Consider the following 16,085-nt stretch of genomic DNA (forward strand, 5'->3'; position numbering starts at 1 on the left):
TTAAACAACTGGACCGAAGATATAAATATTTATAACTTAAGGGTTAAAATGGTATATTTTTTTATATAAACTAAAAATATCGTTATAACCAAACATTTGACTTTTATACCATTATGGGTAAACGTTTCAACCAAAAGAATTCATACTATAACAAACAAACGAAATACAACAATGGTACGAACATTGGGCCTAGCACTTGCTATACATGCTTATTGGGCCTTCGTGACCCATTTGCATGTTTATTGGGCCCAATATATTCAATACATGTCTATTGGGCCTTAGTGACCCAATTACATGCTTAATGGGCCTAAATTAGTCTTTACATGTCATTGGGCCTTAGTGGCCCATTTACATGCTAATTTAGCCTGGAATAATTCATCGTATGCTTAATGGGATTTAATGTGTCTATGACATACTTAATAAGCCTGGAAATAACTTACATGTCTAATGGGCCATAGTTGTTTTTTCTTCATGTTTGTTGGGCCTTATCCTTTCATATTCATGTATCATCTGGTGTTCGAAATTCTAAATACATATAATGTATACATATTCATGTGGCAATAACTGGAATCTAGTGAGACTTTTCAGTTGACTCCATTGAGTGTATGGTCGTAGCCTGTAGTTATAATCAGAGTCTCCTGGAGGGAAAGCGAGAGTTTGTGTATAGATCTATACGGGGGTGACTCCCCCACACCTGAGCTGTTCGCTACAGTTAGACTAGGTCAGTCTAGGGTGACAAAACCTTGATCAAAATCCGGCGTTTGGAAAATGCCAAGACAGGAATATTAGTCACTATCATGCATGGTTATAACGACTCACACAGAGATCCATTATCATCAGTACATTACGGGAATTCAAGTGCTTAAATCATATTAATACGAAACAATTCATACGATAATGCAAGGACTACCACACTTTTATAAATCATAAAATATCGGATTTTCTGGGGGAAATACTATTTTTCATTACCTTCTACTTACAACAGATACAATACAAGGAAATTTTGGATCGTTTACTTATACATGTTACTACTATGAAATTCACACATGCATCTATACTCGATTTTCACATAATTTTTCAGACTTTTTACAGAAAATATCGTATTTTCTGGGTTTTACAAACAATACAATGACTTTCATTTAAACATGCTTATGAACTCACCAACATTATATATGTTGACCGTTTTCAAAATAACTTGTATTCTCAGGTAACCGTTAAGCAGGGGAACTTTCAAGTGTAGGAAATTTATTGTGTGTAATGTCAAATCATCGTACAATTTATATTTTGGGAACATGTAACCTAATACAATGTACTTGATGTGAACAATATCAGTTGTAATATGTAATGTTTGGTTATGATTGTGTTATGTTTCGTGTATATTCACTGTGATGATAATTCAATTAATAGTCACACGAGCCCCCGGACGATTTCGCCGTCTGGTTCGGGGGTGTGATATAGCTCATCCAAAACTTGCCACGTGTCACCTTCCTGGTGGTCCACGTCTCTCATATCTCGACGAATCTAGGTGTCAGACATGCGCGTCGAGCAAGACATGCACCTCGCGCACACAAAATTGGTTTTGTAAAAATCATATCTTTTGCGTACGAGTTCTAATCTTTACCTTCTTTATATCTACGGAATGGTCTCAATTAGTACTACAACTTTCCTTTAGGTTGTTTCAGCTAATTTTGGCTTTCACCTTTTTGCCTAACGGGGTAAAATTTAATGATTTTTTAAAAATCATATATTCTTCATACGACCTCCGTTTTCAGCGTTTGTTGTACTATTGTTCTCCACTCGAGAAATATTACGACTTTCCTTTTAATGACATTAGTCAAAATTTAACCAATCTCTTAGTATTGTTTTGACGTTGTAAAATTTATGTATGCGGTTGATTTTATTTTCTACAAAAATCATAACTCCTCTAATCGAAGTTAGATTTTTATGAAATTTACATCCTTGAAATCGTCTTGTAACATACTTTCCTAATATGTTAGTTTTTCACACTAATTAACGCAACTTTTAGCATACTTAATTATGTGATTTACACATAATTTGGTCGATTTTCTCTTATATATTGAGATCTAAGTCTTGTGCTTAGATACTTATCATTTTCCGAGTTCTTTTACAATCGGTGGTCGGTGACGATTGTCTCAATTGTCACATATGCAGTGGGAGGGACGCAAACCAGGGTACGAAGAAGAAAAATAAATTAAGTCTATAAAACTTGGAAGTTCAGTTGATATATGTTTCTTCAACTAAATAGAGAGGTATAAATGTCTATAAACAATTTTTTATGTGTATGGATAAAAACTTTTAGTGGAAAAATCACGACTCTTTGTTCATCAATCACATCTATCAAATATTTGTTGTTTTGCTTGTTTTTCATGAAATTATTTTAAATCGCTATGGTATGGTTTCCTTTGTTCCATTCCTCTTTGGATCTAAATCAGACCGACCGACATAGATACTACCTTCTTCTCTCGACATTGTAAGTAAATTAAACTTAGAATGGAAGAATAGAATAAATAAAGAAAAATTTGGGTGGAAAGATAGTTGGAAAGAGTGAGGTATTTACAAAATACAAGATTGGTGGATTTTTTTTATTTGTAAAGAGCTGTTGGAATGGATGCAAGAGCATTTTAGAACGTTAAGTAGTCGTTGGAAGCAAAACTAGTCGTTGAAGACCCAAGACCAGTTCAGACAAAACTTGACCTGAGACTCGTTTTCACAAGACCGGTTTAGGCATGACCCGATACCGATTCGGGACCAACTCAAGACCAATAAAAAACAATGGATACCTGAAGATAAAGGATCGCCAATGGGTTCTAGACCGCTCCAATCTTAGTCTAAATTTCTATAACAGTTCAGAATTGAAAAAGCTTCGTCACTATTTCATAAACAAAAAATAAAATCAATAGCAAGAGGGCCATGGACCCCACAGTCTAGGACTCAATAAGGCACCATGCCACTAAGGAGTTTAATATATGTGAAGTGTAACTTTCTGTCCCAAAGTAGACCTGTACAAAAAGATCGGTATTGGATCGGACCCAAAAAAGGACCGAGACCGAACAAGTCTAAAACGAGACCAGACCGAAAAAAGACCGGTCCGAGACCGTCAAGGACCGGTCCGAAAAAGACCGAACATTTTCGAGACCGGTCCCAAAAAAGACCGAATTGTTCCGGAGACCGACACAAGACCGGTCCGAGACCGACTGAGACCGGTCCAAGAGCGGTGTAAAAAAAAGTCGGTAGCCAAACTTTATAAATATATCATTTTTGTGTTAATTACATAATTTTTAATTTCATATTATGTAATTTATTTCATTTTTTTCTTTTATTAAATTTAAATTACCATTTTTAATAAATTTTAATCTATCATTTGTTGTTAATCACAGATTTGTTAACGGAAAAAACTTGAAACCGAAACAAAAGAATCGAAAAATTTCGAAACCGAACCAAAAAAACTCGTAAATCCAACCAAAAAATGCGCAAAAAAAGACCACAAAACTGGACAGAAAAAAGACCAAGGCCAACCCGAAAAAGATCGATCCGTAAAAAGACCGGACTCGAAAACGACCGGCCCGAGACCGTTCGGGGCCGGTGTGAAAAAACTGGATCGTTCCAAGACCGACCCCAAAAAGAAACCGATCCGAGACCGCTAATGTGCAGCTCTATCCAAAGCTGTTTTTTGTAGGCCCAGGCCCATTTATACTAAAAACGAAAAAGAACGTGGTAGCCCAAAAGCGAACCTATATTACTATATAGTCTTTTTTCTTGGTAGCAAACCGTCATTTGCCTTTTGCATTTCAGTGCTCCGCTAACCGAATCTATTCGTCAATGGCGATCTTCGCACGTAGAGTATATTTCTTTCTCTCTATTGAAGTTACATGTGATCTTTGCTATGAATTTCCGACTAGATTGTCATTGTAATTGCTATGTAATCATACACGAGATTGTTTCGTGGTCTTTTAGAGATATGATTGTTCGCATTAGATCGGTTCTTTACGTGTCTACGATATGCATTATGTAGTTACTCACTCCTTTTTTCTCGTACATTGCACAGATCAACTGTCCTCAACTTCTTCTGTTATTTGATTGCGTGTGTTACGCGTATTTATGCAATGTTTCTTAGAGCATGTATAGGCTTTCTTTCAGTGGTAGGAGGTTCAATACGCAGCATCTATAGTCGTATGGTGGTTTTTAACAATTATAATTTAGAATGTAGCAATTGAAGTTGTAATTTAGAGTTGATGTCGCACCAATTATTTAAGTTTGATCTGTTTCTGTTTGAATGTTCAAAGTCAGAGGTGATTCGGATTCAGCTCACTTTTTATCCCTATTACATCCTCACTCATACGAAGTTTAGGTGGAAATGGCATCTACATATTGGTTTCTGTGCTGTATTATTCTCTAAATTATTGCATCTCTAGCTTGACATATTTATGTAATGTTTCTAGAGCATCTATAGTCATCCGTTGGCTTTCAAACAATTTTTATTCATAATGTAGCAGTTAAAGCTGTAATTTATAGTAATAACAGTGTTAAATGTGGCAAAAATTAGCTGCATTTGATCAGTTTCAGTCTGGCTCAGCTTTTATCCCAATTAGATCCTCAGGAAATGAAGTTTGGGGTGAAAATTGGCTCCTCATACTTGTCAATGCCACTAAAATTGGTGTTATTGGTTTCTGTAGTGTAATATTTCTGGAACTATCTCATATTTTCATCTACTGATTGACATATATATGTAATGTTTCTGATCGAGTTGTATTATAGGATGCATGTCCTATCATTAAGAATGTCCTTCTTCTGGACTCTGAAGGAAGGCGTGTAGCAGTTAAGTATTATACAGATGAATGGGAAACCAACAGTGAAAAGTTAGCTTTTGAAAGGTCCATCTTCAGTAAAACACAGAAGACTAATGCACGAACTGAACGTATGGTTTTTAACTTTTTATCTTTCACAATTCTTGCCTATTAAGATGCTTTCAACGACATTAAATCAAAATGACTTTTTTCTCCTTTTTATCTCTGTTTATAAGCAGCGGAGATATTGATGTTTGAGAATAATGTTGTGGTGTATAAGTTCATACAAGACTTGCAGTTTTTTGTAACTGGAGGTGATGATGAAAATGAATTGGCCTTGGCCACTGTCCTGCAGGGTTTCTCTGAAGCAGTTATTCTTCTACTCAGGTTTCTGCATTGTTACAGTCTTACAGATATTCAATAATCAACGTTTGCCATTTCCTGGTGTAATCTCCTTAAGTTCTTGATGCAGGGGTAACATTGACCAAAGGGAGGCATTTGAAAACTTAGATATGATGTTTTTATGCCTTGATGAGATTGTTGATGGAGGGTAGGTAACTACATTTTGTATTTGAATCGGTCACTCTAGTTTCATTTTCTTGCTTTTTTGTTCATGTTCTAGTCAACCCTGGTTCTTAATAAGAAAAAAATGCCCTCAAATTAGCTTAGGCCTTAGTTTTTACATGCCTGTGTGCAGAATAAGGTGGGACAGATACTCGCTCTTGGTATCTCGTATGTGCAAAAGACATTTATACCCTTCTCAACATTAAAATCGTAAATGGCCAGAGAAAGTGTGTCCAGTTCTGTCTTGTGTAACAAACACAACCTTAAAAAACAAGACCTTTTGACAATGAATTATTTGAAAATGCTAAAGCATGTATTATTGGTAATTAAATACCACTTGTTGACTTGAGTATATAATTAAATAATTTCTCATTATCCATAAAAAGTTTCCATTTAGGATTTTGTCCTAAACTTTTTGAACACCTTTATTAACTAAAAGATAGAGTACGGGTTTCTATTTTAGCCATTTATGGAGTCTCAGATTGTTTAGGGTAGCATGAAATTATGGGCATAATTCTTTTCTTTTTTAGGGTAGCATGGGCTTATACTAGGCATATTTCTTTCCTCTTTTTATTTGGTTATTTCTAAGGTAGGCTTAGGATAGTGATAAGCGGACAATGACAGCATGCATACAGCATATTCATGATGCCCAAGAAAACTAAATAAACACAAATAGAAAATATGTTGTCATGATAGTTTTTTGCATTCTTTATAATCATCATAGTTTTGTGCATATTAATCTTATCTTCAATTTCATTCATAACTTTACACACATGTGTGTATGCATTTATATGTATCAAAATAATGAAATGTTTGATGACTTGCTAAAAACTGTGACAGAATGATTCTTGAAACGGATGGAAATACAATTGCCAGAAAAGTAGTTACAAACATCATGGATGATGAGACTCCCTTGTCTGAACAGGTACATACAAATTAATTCCACTATTGTATCTTTAATTATGCTAATTAAAATATATCAATTATGTTACGAGAAAAAGACAAATGTAGCCACTTTGACTTAAAGATTTGTTACAAAATATCCCAAAAATTGTCTTATAAGTTATAACACAAAATTGCCACCAATTTCACAATAAGCCGATGCAAAATTATTTTTTGCTTTGAAATTGCCTTTTTGTATGACTCAAACCAAAAATTTTAAATCTAAAAAATCCTTTACTAGGAAATTGTTCTTTGTAATATGAATCATTTATATTATTACGAAAGTCAATAATTTTTTAATCAAAAAAAGCATTTTGTTTGAAGTTCTTTTGCTATATTGATCTTCAAAAGCCATTTTCACTGCAAAAAGAAGCTTTATAATACGAAATAAAGTTTTACTTTGAGACAAATTTTCAAGAAAAAAAAATGGTGTAAAAGTAAGAAGTCTAAAAAAATGCTTTAAATAGGGTGACTTATCTCGCAACTAATAGTGCATTTCACAATCAGTTAGTACGAAATTGGTGGCTATTTGGACGCATAAGGAAAATTTTGGGTTATTTAGTAAATCTTTTGAATCAAAGTAACTACATATTTTTCTTTTTCTCTTTTATAAACTAAAGAGTAAATTACAGACATCGTCTCTATGCTCATATGAAAATTATCGATTGGGTCCATGAAAGATTTTTTTTTTTATCCCTCACAAGTCACAAGTTAAGGTCTTTGGTAAGGTCTTTTGGTTGATTGTGCAGCTTTTCAGCTATCTGGGCCACATCCTATATACGTTCCCTTGAGTTGCATAGCTCAAGAAGTCTTTGGTGGCTCCATGTGGTTGTAATTGGAACATGGGTACAAGTTTACTCTTAAAATGCATATATGTTTTATATATTTTTTTTAAATTCTAAATCTCATCAGTCATCTCCACTTTATAATCGTGGAACATGGGTACAACACTTGGAAAGTTGCTCTAAATTTCCTTTCGTCGTCTCTATTTGGCAGCTCTTGACAAAAAGTTCCTTGCCAAAAATTACATAAATAGTCCCTACGGTTTCCTAGATTCACAAATTTGGTCCTTAACTTTTTTTCGTTACACGGATGGCCCTATGATTTTATTTTCTTGCGTGGTTGGTCTATGATCCATATACAATGACTTTTACACCCTTTTTATTTTATTTTATAGCTTCGTTACACTTATACCGGCCCCATCCTTTCTTCTCCTTGCTTCCCGTCCATTCCACCGCCACCTCCACCTTCTACCAACACCATTTTCACCGCCCACTTTCCATTTTAATCATATGTCTTTCAAAATTTTCATCTTTCAAATCAAAAAATCGAACACGTAAAATACATAAAAAAAAAAACATACAAATATTACACAACATATCAAACACAAAGAAATAAGGATCCAAGACAGCTCAAAATTAGAGTTTTATTGCATGTCTCACTAACATTATAAAAAAAATTAAACTGAAATATATCAAACTCAAAGAGCACATGCAACAAGCACAATTGATTTTTCATTTCATTATCAAAAAAAAATTAATTAAATTTATGTATTGTTGGGACTTAATTTTTCCTTTTTTTAATAAAAATTAAACAAAAGTTAAAGATAAAAGAAATTAAAATGTGTATAAAATTCCTTTTATTTGGGGTTATAGATCAACAACACAAGAAATTGAAACCACATGAATCATTCATCTTTATGAAAAATGTTGAGGACTAAATATGAAAATTTAGAAAACTATAGGGACTATTTATGTAATTTTGTCAAATCCTTTGATAAGATGGGATGACGTGGCCCAATAAAAATAAAGATTATTAAAAATATATTAAAATAATGGGCAACACGGTAATTTACTCATATTTAATAGTTTTATTTTGACGGTATTAATGGGAAGGACTTGAATAAAAAAATTGAAACTATGAGGATCAAAAATGAAAACCATTTCTTTCATGGACCTAATCAGAATTTTCATTTAAGCATAACGGCGACATCTGTAAGCTGTAATTTACTTTAAAACTAAAGCTCATATTTTTATCTTTTTTTTTTTTTAAGATTGGTCAGCTACCAATGTTAAATTGTTAATGTCATATCGGTAGAACCGGCTTTATTTATTTATTTATTTTAAGTTAAGGATTTTAGTGTATATTTCCATTTTTTTAAGTTGTTTGCATAATTGTTATTCATCTCTTGAGATGGTGTTTGGAACGTATGTTTTCCAAAATAATTATCGCCGCTTTAAAAATCATAATCATTTAACCAGATTTTTTTAAGGGATTTTTTAATATTTGTAATAAGGACACGTATAAAAAATATTAAATATGAAAAATATTAGCATAATTAAATATAAAATGTATTAATTCTATAAAATAATCTTCATAATTAACATATTTCATATTTTTTCAATAAGAAATATTCCATATAATCAATGAATTTCATATTTAATTATCCTAATATTTAGACAAAATTACAAAAATGGTCCCTGTGGTATGCATTTTTTTGAGGTTTTAGTCTAAATCCCGACTTTTTTTGGTTTCGTGGTCTTTTTGACTATGTTTGCTTGTGATTTTGGTCCCTTGAAAAATTGAAAAGACTAAAATGCCATTTCTGATATATTTTTTATGTTTTTCCATTTTAATTTAAAATAAAAAGAAAATAATTAATTAATTTGGACCCTCTTTCTTTCTCTCTCATAATTTGGGCCCTTACCCTTTTTACTTGATCGTCTTCTTCATCAAAACATACACACACTGAGATTAAAAGACACACACACTGAGGTAGCGACTAAACGTCGGTGCATCCTTCTTCTCCGACGACAGTGAGGCCACAAACTCCTCAGGTGCGACTCGAAGAGTTAGGAGGGTGGTGTTATGTGGTGGTTCAATGATGACGATGCTGCTCACGGAGGTTACATATGCTCCCGCTACCCCAACACAAACAACATCGAGCCTCCTCTACCGCTGCCATCTCCACTGTGGTCTTCAGCCTCCTCTACTGCTGCCATCTCCACTGTCTAAAAAGCCCCTTCGGCACCCCCCAAGCATCTTCCATCGATGGAGATTTTGATCCGGCATTTCCCTTTAAAATCGTCACCAGATTCACCTGCATCTTGGTGTCATACATCTTCTGGCGGTGTTTTGATGTTCATCTCCTACAATCGAGTTTGATACTAGTTTAAATATATTGAATCGATTAAGTTAATGATGGAAGTGATCGATCTGAAAATTGGGTCTACTTCAGCGGGTTTTGTAAGTTGAATCAAATCGATTCAGCCAATAGAGTGCTAGATCGGATGAGAAATTAAGGGTTTTCATCGGACGTGGTTACTTACAATATTCTGATCGGGAGTCTATGTAGTAGAGGGAAACTTGGATTTGCTATGAAGGTGTTGGATAAGCTACTGGAGGATAACTGTAAACCTATGGTGATTACTTACACAATTTTGATCGAGGCCACCATTTTTGACGGTGGGATTACTGAAGCGATGAAGCTTCTTGATGAAATGTTGTCTAGATGTCTACAACCCGATATGAATGTGCTTTAGGGATTTTTGAAGTGATTTGAATTGAAAAGGGACTGTGAGGATGGTCAGAATAGGTTGTGTCGGGCGGTGGCAGTAGGTAACCTCGAATGTCTTGGTGGCCGGAAAAACGACTCCAACTCCTGTGGGGAGTTCTTGGTCGTAAATGAAGAATCATGAGGGGGAGAGAGAGAGTGAGGGGTGGGCCCTCTTATTTTTTTAATAATTAAAATGAATAAATAATTATTAAGTTAATAAAAAATGAATTTAAAATGGAAAATAAATACCCCAAGGGTATTACAGTCATTTCACTATTCACAGGGACAAAAAACGCAACGAAACTAGCTCAAAAGGATCACCAATCCAAAAAAGTTATGGTTTGGACTAAAACCCCAAAAAAATACATACCACAGGGACCATTTTTTCAATTTTATCGAATATTTATTATAATTAATACTTCTTATGTGTGTCCTTAAGACATTATTAGAAAATTATTTTTTTAAAAGCTAAAAAACGCCGGTTCATTTATCATTTACACTTAAAAGCAAGTTTTGCTGCTACCCCTAAAAAAAATTAAAAAAATTATATTTTCCTTTTAATCTCCTAATGAAAAGTTTGTTCCAAATGGTTACAGACAATTACTCAAGCCTTGGTAGCCGCTCGTGAACATTTCACAAGATCACTTCTCAGTTAATACGTTTTCCTATCCACAGGTATATTTCAATACGTAAAAACACAACACATGCCATATAGAAAAGACCCCACACACTAATCATAAACGTTTCATATATCTTTTATAATAATATCGTACAGGTAACATCAAGCGTGCAACATTTGGGCAAAAAATGAAACTTCAATTTGAATTTAAAAAAAAGTTTAAAATAATAGCATTGTGTAATGCCTGCTGTATTGTCGTTATCCAAATAAAACCAAATTGAAGGTAACGTCTAAATTTTAAACTGATTACTACAAATGATTTCTTATTATTGAAGATGCTCAACCATCCATTTCCGCCACCAGTACAATACCCCTTCAAATTCTCCAATTTCATCATACACATTGGCCCCTTCTTTGTCGACATGTCTGCTTCACTTTTTAAATTATATCATATAGTTTAAAAAATAATATATTTTTTCAATAAGCATTTGTTAATCCATATTTTAATAAAAATATAGTTTTATTCTTCTTTTCTCATTGGTCATCCTATTAGGCCTTCTAATTAATGTCATGCTATTTGTCAACCTATTGATTCTCTATTTCAAATTTTAAATTTTAAGTTTCTCACTCTAATTTCATTAAATTAATAACATTAAAATAAACATTAAAATAAAATTAATACAGATTATAAGGTCACGTATTTATTTAAATCAACGATTATAATTTTATAACTAAAGAAATATCTCTTAAATAACAATTTATTTAAACTAATTGATTGATAATTTTGAGTTTTACATTGAAAGTTTAATTAATTTTGTAACCGTGTTTGGCACGGGTTATAAACTAATGTTAAATACACCTTTCCTTTTGATAACAAGTTACACATTTGACCAGTTATATATAAATTAATATAATTTTTTTAATATTCGGGTTTTTAGTATAAACATACATTACAAAGTATAAAAGAAAACAATATATTATATGTATTATACATTTTTAAGAATATGAGGTTTGGCCCCTTCTTTGTCTGAGACATCGACATCACTTTTTTATTATTACATTTTGAATGACCTTTAACTCATTTGAACGTAACCGTGTTATATTTGTTCTTACTCATTCAACCGATTGAATGTCTAATACAAAACCTAAATTAACTTATTTTTCTAATAATCTGATCGAAGTTTTCTACCTATAATATTTTTTTTTTATTACAAAGAAACTATCATGTTACAAAACCGTATAAAGAGATTTGATTTTGCAAGAATATAAGGTTTTGATACAAGTGAAAAAATGTTATCTTTGCTTAGGACTAGAAACATATCAAACGAACATGAATAATGACATGTTCATGTTCATTCTTTTAAAATTAACCGAACAAACGAATGAACAAGAACATAAACACATAAAAGAAATTAAACTAATTGAAAGAAATTTTTATTGTTTGTTTGTTCGTGTAAAAAATTATTTTGTTCCTTTGTTCAGATGTTAAACAAACATAAATGAGTATAACTTAATATTAACGAACTAACATAAATGAATACATGTATTATTTACTTGAAAAAAATAAACAATTATGTAATATGCACTCTTTGTTGATGATATATCTGAAAAAAGTTTTTGTAGGGTGTTAAAAAGAATTTATATTGGTGGATGACATTTCTGATATTTACAACTAAATGCTATGTAAATAATAAGATTTAGGGTTGATACCATTAGATAGTAATCAAATTTCAAATTTGCAAACTTATACCTCAAACGTTTTAAGTGATTTTAAAATTCAAGTTTTCTTTTTATTCCATTTATATTAAAAAATATATAAAAGGCAACATGTAAACTTGTTTCAATCTGTTGAGTTGCTTGACTATTGATTTAACATGTAAACTAATAATATTAAATACTAACCAACTTTTGTTTTTTTCAGCTTAACTAACTTTAATTTTTTTAATGAGTTTTAACAACTAAACTAGTAAAATCAACAATTTTATAATGGTTACAGATATCAACAAAATGAAATTATATACAATTATTGAAATCAATAATACAAACTTAAATTTATTGATTTATAAAATCATATAAATCAATGAAGTTTTAGAGTCTCTTTCACTGTTTAAAAGAAACTAAGACTTGAAATATGTTCTTAAGACGATTAAAACTTTGTCGAAAATAGTTCATGTTATATATATATATATATATATATATATATATATATATATATATATATATATATATATATATATATAGACATTAAATATGTTTTATTTTATATGTTTTTAGTCTTATTTTAATTTTAATATATTGTAAACCATTATGTAATTAACAAGCGTATTACGTGTGCATACTTTTGTGGATAAAGTTTGATGGTTGAATATTGAAGAAAATAAATTAAATAATTAAAAAACTAATCCGGGTTTATGGTGGTGACGTAACAATAGATTAATAGGAATACCTCATCCGGTGAAAAGAAATTAATTACTTAATAAAAAACGCGTTTTACATGATATCAAATTAAAGTAATTTTCTAGAAGGTATAATAATTTAAAAGGGTAATGTATTTTTCGATTTTTACACATTTTGTCACTGAGTTTTTTTTTTCGTCCACATTTACCCCTTGAACTTGTTAAACTGTATACATTCAGTCCTTATGACCGACTACTCCAGGTTAGCCGGTAAAAAGGACTTAATAAGGTAATATATTTTTCATTTTGTACACATTTAGTCCTTAATATTTTTGTACACATCTAGTCCTTAATATTTTTTTTTTGCAAAATAAGTCATTTTTGTTTTTGTACTCATTCAGTACTTATGAATGATTTCTTTAGGTTTTTCTCACGAAATCTTATGTGGGACATTCATTAATGAGGTGTTTGGGCTTTTTGATGCTTATGTCCATCGCGATCTCCACTACTTGGTTGCTTAGGTCATGTGTTCTGAACGTCATAATTTCTTCATACGATCTCGAATTTTAACGATCTTTATATCCATTCAAACGAACTTTATATCCATGCGTTCATATTTTAGTCTACTACAACTTTCATTTTGATTACTCTCATTAAAAAATAATATATTTTTACTTACGATTTTTATATCCATACGCAAGGGTAGATTTAGCCTGGTCTCAGTGTTGCACCGGCAACACCTATTTTTTCTGTCTGCAGTGGAAATTTTTTTGATTTCTTTTCGTTTATACCTATTTTTCATGTATCAGCAACATCTATCTCATTTTGGCAACACCTACTATGTATTCCTGCGTCCCTCCCCTGTTCATACGTTTTTTTATGAATGCATGTATGAATGTTTTTTTTTTATAAAATCGTAAGTAAAAAATATATTATATTTTAACGGGAGTAATCTTAATGAAAAAATTAACACATGGATATAAAGATCGTCAAAATCTGATATCATATAAAAAAATTACGACGCTCAGAATACAAAACCTAAGCCAAACCACAAGATCTACGCAACAAAGCAGTCGAAATCACGTTGGAGATAAGCATCAACAACCCCAAACACCACATCAATGATTGTCCCACATAAGATGTCGTGGAAAACATCTAAAGAAATCATTCATAAGTACTGAATGAGTACAAAAAAAGACTTATTTTGAAACAAAAAAAATGTTAAGGACTAAATATGTACAAAAATATTAAGGATTAAATGTGTACAAAATGAAAAATATATTACCCTATTAAGTCATTTTTCCCGGTTAACCTGGAGTAGCCGGTCATAAGGACTGAATGTGTACAGTTTAACAAGTTGAAGGGGTAAATGTGGACGGAAAAAAAAACTCAGTGACCAAATATGTACAAATCAAAAATTACATTACCCTTTTAAGTCATTATCCCTTTTCTAGAAACTAATATAGCATCATTGCATGTATGTGCGGGTTGGGAAAAAGAAGATAACGATCTTCATAAATAAATAAGTAAAATAATTGTTTTTACAAGTTTTAGCCTAAGTCGGGTTAAATAAAATTTGTTTTACATAAAAGCAAAGCAATATTTAAGATTGAGCTACTTAATTAAAACGAAATGAAATCTAGGTGATAAATCTTTTTAAAAATTTTGAGCTATTTAGGTGAACTTGCTTATAATTTTATGATATTGATCCTCAACTTTTAAGTTATATAAGATAAAAACTTACGGTTGATAAATTAAGAATTAGAAAAATCTGTTGAATTAAACAATGATATTAGATGAGGAAAAATGAATGGTTCAATGAAGTTAGTTAACAATAACCAAAAAAGAAAAAGTTAACAATAACAAGTAACGACTTCTATATATTTTTATGGTTTGGACTTTGGAAGGAAATAGGAATAGAGTAGAGTTGGTGTTTTCTAAAATATAATAGTTTTTGTTTCTTTTGAATTTTGCTATAAATGAAATAATAATAATAATAGAACAACAACTTCATTATCATCAACATCAACAATAATAGCATCATCATCAACATCAACAGCAACAACAACAATTTGATCAATAATTTTTATTTATTTAGTATAAAAATAATACAAAATTTTAAATACTCGACATATTGTCCAATCCAAATTGTCGTTTGAACAATTTGGTTTTAAGAAACTACCAAAAAGTATTTGACATGTTTGACAAAACTATTTGAAAATCACTAGTTGGTAAGTTTTAGATGAAATTCGGAAGTTATAACTTTTGCTTTTATTCGAGTTTTTGACAAAGATACTATGTTTCTTTACAAAAAAAAAATAATAATCAAAAGGAACAAAGGTCTAAGGTTCAAGTCATGTTTGGAACAAAATATGAAATTTGAAGATAAGTACGATAAAAAAAAATGGCAACATAAAAGGTCTAGCATTACAAAGTTTATTGAAAAACTAATTTGGGGAATACGTTGCAGGTTGCACTTTGTGTGTCCAACGTACATGGTATTATACTAGAAGCATGACATCAAGATGTGACGAAACAACTCATTCCTCTATGCATGTTTTACCATAAAGAGCAGCAAATGGATGTAAAATTTTAAGCATATCAAATCTTTTTTGACAGAGGTATAAACCCCAATAATTAATATTTGTTTACAGTTAAGGGTAGTACGTAGTGTACATTGCATTTATGTTGTGTTGTTGGAGTCCATAAGCGTGGAATTTAAATGATGAGGAATGAGTAGTAGCCATTCATTAAGGTAGAAAAAAAAAAAAAAAAAAAAAAAAAAAAAAAAAAAAAAACATTGACCATATATGTGGATCGAATTGTCATGCACCTACAGCATGTATGTATAGTAAACCAATGCAAAACATAATTGAGGACAATTGACTTTGTACTTCTTTATACTCGTGGATTACAAAAAAACAAAGTTAATTAGAATAAAGAAAATGAATAGCAAAGAGACATGATTCATGAGTTTTAAACAAAGAGACATGAGGTGACTAGGGTGAGAAGAAACTGACCTGACGTAGGTTATATTGTTTAGGGTAATATAGTAATTTTGTTATAATAGATATGCAATTTTTGTTAAACGTTAGTTGAAATAATTTTTGAATTAAAAAAAATTTGTTTAAAATAAAAACTTTAATCTCATGCCAATGAGCGAAGCCTTTTCTTTTATTCGTGTTTAAAAAAGTGAAAAATGA

General features: G+C 31.3%; 1 protein-coding gene across 6 annotated transcripts; it reads left to right on the forward strand.

Annotated features, from left to right (window-relative positions):
• Positions 1-3,798: 3,798 nt before the first annotated feature.
• LOC145105064 (coatomer subunit zeta-2-like) lies at positions 3,799-15,540 on the forward strand. Of its 6 annotated transcripts, none has more exons than XR_013707221.1 (8): positions 3,799-3,861; positions 4,777-4,936; positions 5,042-5,192; positions 5,278-5,355; positions 6,210-6,294; positions 7,061-7,157; positions 10,464-10,542; positions 15,353-15,539. XR_013707221.1 is itself a non-coding variant. In XM_079042203.1 (7 exons), exons 1-6 carry the CDS (start codon positions 3,841-3,843, stop codon positions 10,521-10,523), a joined length of 555 nt encoding a protein of 184 aa, XP_078898329.1. In that variant the 5' UTR covers positions 3,799-3,840; the 3' UTR covers positions 10,524-10,542; positions 15,353-15,540. The 6 variants fall into 6 exon arrangements, 4 of the variants coding, with proteins under 4 accessions (XP_078898329.1, XP_078898326.1, XP_078898332.1 ...); XR_013707218.1 differs by lacking the exon at positions 15,353-15,539 and adding an exon at positions 10,643-10,768; XM_079042203.1 differs by lacking the exon at positions 7,061-7,157 and having other exon boundaries at positions 15,353-15,540.
• The last annotated feature ends 545 nt before the right edge of the window (positions 15,541-16,085 follow it).

The sequence above is a fragment of the Lactuca virosa genome, chromosome 1 (genome assembly GCF_052849685.1).
Source record: "Lactuca virosa cultivar CGN04683 chromosome 1, Lactuca_virosa_CGN04683_v6, whole genome shotgun sequence".
NCBI lineage: Eukaryota > Viridiplantae > Streptophyta > Magnoliopsida > Asterales > Asteraceae > Lactuca > Lactuca virosa.